Source organism: Gymnoscopelus microlampas (assembly GCF_963454915.1).
Source record: "Gymnoscopelus microlampas genome assembly, chromosome: 19".
Classification (NCBI taxonomy): domain Eukaryota; kingdom Metazoa; phylum Chordata; class Actinopteri; order Myctophiformes; family Myctophidae; genus Gymnoscopelus; species Gymnoscopelus microlampas.
In genome coordinates, this window is record NC_139956.1 from 2,922,355 (window position 1) to 2,926,257 (window position 3,903).

General features: G+C 42.3%; 1 protein-coding gene across 1 annotated transcript; it reads right to left on the reverse strand.

Annotated features, from left to right (window-relative positions):
• Positions 1 to 628: 628 nt before the first annotated feature.
• Positions 629 to 3,386, reverse strand: LOC311035052 (piggyBac transposable element-derived protein 4-like; the record flags this gene model as incomplete). Its single annotated transcript, XM_084043132.1, has 3 exons — positions 629 to 634; positions 1,189 to 2,546; positions 3,326 to 3,386. 3 exons carry the CDS (start codon positions 3,384 to 3,386, stop codon positions 629 to 631), a joined length of 1,425 nt encoding a protein of 474 aa, XP_083899258.1.
• Positions 3,387 to 3,903: the final 517 nt, after the last annotated feature.

The window sequence follows — 3,903 nt, forward strand, 5'->3', positions numbered from 1 at the left end:
AGTTGTTGTTTTCAAACTAACAACACTGAGAAAGTGCTTTTGAATATACTTTTATATAGCTTTTTCACATCAACGTTTATCAACGTGTCTTGTTGATAAACAAATCTTAAGCTCATTTCAAGGTTTTTCTTTTCAAAGTCATAAGATCAAAAGAAGTGCAAAATGACACACACCATTGTGTGTGTGTGTGTGTGTGTGTGTGTGTGTGTGTGTGTGTGTGTGTGTGTGTGTGTGTGTGTGTGTGTGTGTGTGTGTGTGTGTGTGTGTGTGTCAAGACTTGGCATTATCTGTGCCAATTGTTTGAGTTTGTTTTTACACACCATTATAATGTTACACACACACACACACACACACACACACACACACACACACACACACACACACACACACACACACACACACACACACACACACACACACACACACACACACACACACACACACACACACACACACACACAGGGAGAGGTTGTGTGTGTGTGTGTGTGTGTGTGTGTGTGTGTGTGTGTGTGTGTGTGTGTGTGTGTGTGTGTGTGTGTGTGTGTGTGTGTGTGTGTGTGTGTGTGTGTGTGTGTGTGTGTGTGTGTGTGTGTGTCCACTGTCCCCCTCTGGTGGTCAAAATAAATCCCTACATCTGGAGATAGTGACATTACTGACATCAGACATATGCACAGTTGTTGGTTTCAAACTAACAACACTGAGAAAGTGCTTTTGAATATGCTTTTATATAGGACACATCCATCCAATACAGACACATTGATGACCCCTGATAGAAACCATATATAGACATATAGACTGTATGCAAGGTAAGTGAGGAGGAATTATTTTCTGTGAATGCCATGCAGACAAGCACTGAGATCCAGATAGCATCTATGACATAAAACCAATCAAAATCAGAAAATGTTTGACTTTTTAGACAGTGAAACAGTCTTATATACAGCCTTATTTTGATCACAACACCCAATTACTGAATATCAGTCCCCCATAACTCTTGACTGTGTGCAAATGGAACCAAATGGACCCGTAGGGTCCATTTGTACAGTAATGGTCAAATAGGGCTAGCTATGTATGTGTTTGTCTATATTCTATGTCCAGGTTTTCTTCAGATTAGGACACTGATTTCACTGGTTCCATTTGTACACACAAGAGTTTGCTAGTTTGCAATTGTATATCTATGGCATATCTCACAGCGGTCCAAGACTTGACAACACTGAGGATGAAGTCAAACATGCTTTTACAGTCGCCATCTGGATTCCTTGCTTTGTGGAGTACGAATGCGTTGTACATGCAGATTTGGAGTAGGTAGACCACAAACTTGTTGCTCCACTTGGCTGTCTTCCGGATGAAGGGATAGTAGCTTAGGTTTTGATCAAGCCGGTCCACTGCATTCATGCTTTTATTGTACTCAAGGACACAAACTGGCTTCTCCTGTTGCACTTTGTCTCTGTGGTGTTTCTGTTTCACCATCTGGGTCCCCATCTCATCCTTGTGCCGAGTTGTGATCAATCGAACGATGCGCTTGTCTCGCCATGCCAATAACATCACTTTGCCATTGTGAAGCATTTTCCTCTCTCCCACTCTCAGGCTGGACATCGTCACATCCTTCATGGCTTGTGGTTCACCTCTTTTTAGCCTCATAGTACCACAGGCATGTGTGTTGTTCTGAAGGAGGAGTTCATACAGGCCCACTGAATTATAATAATTGTCCATAAACAAAGAATACCCATACCCTGTAAGACCCTGCAACAGTAAAGTGACTGTGTCTGGTAGGGAAGAGTACTGTCCAGAATATGGCTTCATGCTGTAACAGTACCCCGTTCCAGAATCACACAGAATATATGACTTTATTCCGTACTTGGTGGGCTTCTGTGGGTTGTACACTCTGAAGGATAGGCGTCCCCTCCACAGAAGCATCCCCTCATCAATGCTGATGTTGCGACCTGGAACAAACATCTCCTTGAATTTGTCTGTTAGGTAGAGCAAGACCGGGTTGATTTTGCACAGCCTGTCCACGACGTAAATCTCGCCAGCAGCCTCGGCAGCAGCGGCAGCAGCAGCAGCAGCAGCAGCAGCAGCAGCAGCATCAGCCTTATTGTTTGTGAAATGGATGAACCGCCAGATAATCTGGAACCTGTTGCGTGGCATGGTTTGGCCAAAGAATGGTGTAAGTAGAGGGTGATCGGTCGTCCAATAGTGCCGTAGTTCAGGCTTTCGCACAAGGCCAGTGAGGAACAACAGGGCGAAAAACTGTTTCAGTTCTCCCACTGTAACTGGTTTCCAGTCTTTCACTCTGCTGTATGGATGCTGTGCCACTGCCTCCTCATTGGCCTTGATGAACTCTTCAGCATAGATGTTGGTTTGTTCAACGATCATCCCTAGCAGCTCATCAGTCACGAAAAGTGCCAGAAAGTCAACAGGAATAGTGGACTGTATTTCAGCTGCCGCATTGCGTGGACCTGGGGTAGCAGTGAAGGAGATGTCCGTCCTAGGCTCCCAATCTGTGTCCTTCCACACAGCCTCTACAGCTGGGGGCTTTCCACCACGTTCTGTGAAATACAGAAATACACAATTACCATAAAATACATCTTTTTTTTATTGGTGTGGCAGTGTTGATTTCTATGAAAATATGACTAAAACTAATTTTATTCAACAGACTATGCAGGCATGCAAACAGCCCTGAGGTGAAAAGGGTGACAACATGTTGTTTTCTTTCGGGTCAGGTGTCACACAATTGCCCTATTTGGGTTCAAAAAGGTGACTGTAGCTGAAAAGTGACCCTTTTGCATGTCTAACTATGACTAAAACTGAATCAAAATGTGCTGTCAAATACAGTGAAACAGTCTTATATACAGCATTATTTTGATCACAACACCCAATTACTGAATGTCACAGTCCCCCATAACTCTTGAGTGTGTGCAAATGGAACCAAATGGAAAACGGTCTTACTTCGTTTACGGCTGACAGGTGGTACTGGGGTTGAAGACGATGGCCCTGCTTCGTCCAACTCCATGTCTGAAATCACAGTAAAACATACAATATTTTGGTAAATAATATGTACGCTGGTGGTGCATTACTTTGTGGAGCTGTTTAGCCATTTTGTATTTACTGTGGTAAATCTGAATGAAATAATACTATATACAACAAATAAGTACAAAATGGCACAACATATCATTGTGTGTGTGTGACATTACTGGCAGGAATAACACACTATGTGTGACTAAAACTGAATGGAATTTTATTCAACAGACTATGACTAAAACTGAATCAAAATGTGATGTCAAAATCATGTTGTGGTACAGCTGTGATAAACAGAAAACGGTCTTACCTCTTTCACGGTGGACAGGTGGTACAGTTGAAAGCGATGGCCCCGCTTCTTCCAAATCCATCATGTCTGAAATCACAGTAAAACATAAAATATTTTGGTAAATAATATGTACATTTATGTTCACTACCAAAAGAAATGTTTTTGACTAAGTCCAGAGCTCGATGAATGTTAGGGACCAAAAAAAGTCACTACAAAGTACTACCAATCAACTCTAAATTGCCTGAAACGTACTCCTAACAGGTTTTTGGGGGGACGATTTTGGCCTCCACACTTAGTGACTTTTTCGGATGTAACTTTCGTTTCGGTAGTGACCCAATGATGAAAAAATAAATGTACTAAGTCCAGAGCTCGATGAATGTTAGGGACCAAAAAAAGTCACTACAAAGTACTACCAATCAACTCTAAATTGCCTGAAACGTACTCGTAACAGGTTTTTGGGGGGACGATTTTGGCCTCCACACTTAGTGATTTTTTCGGATTTAACTTTCGTTTCGGTAGTGACAAACTTTCGTTTCGGTAGTGACACAATGGTGAAAAAAAAATGTACCAAGTCCAGAGCTCAATGAATGTTAGGGACA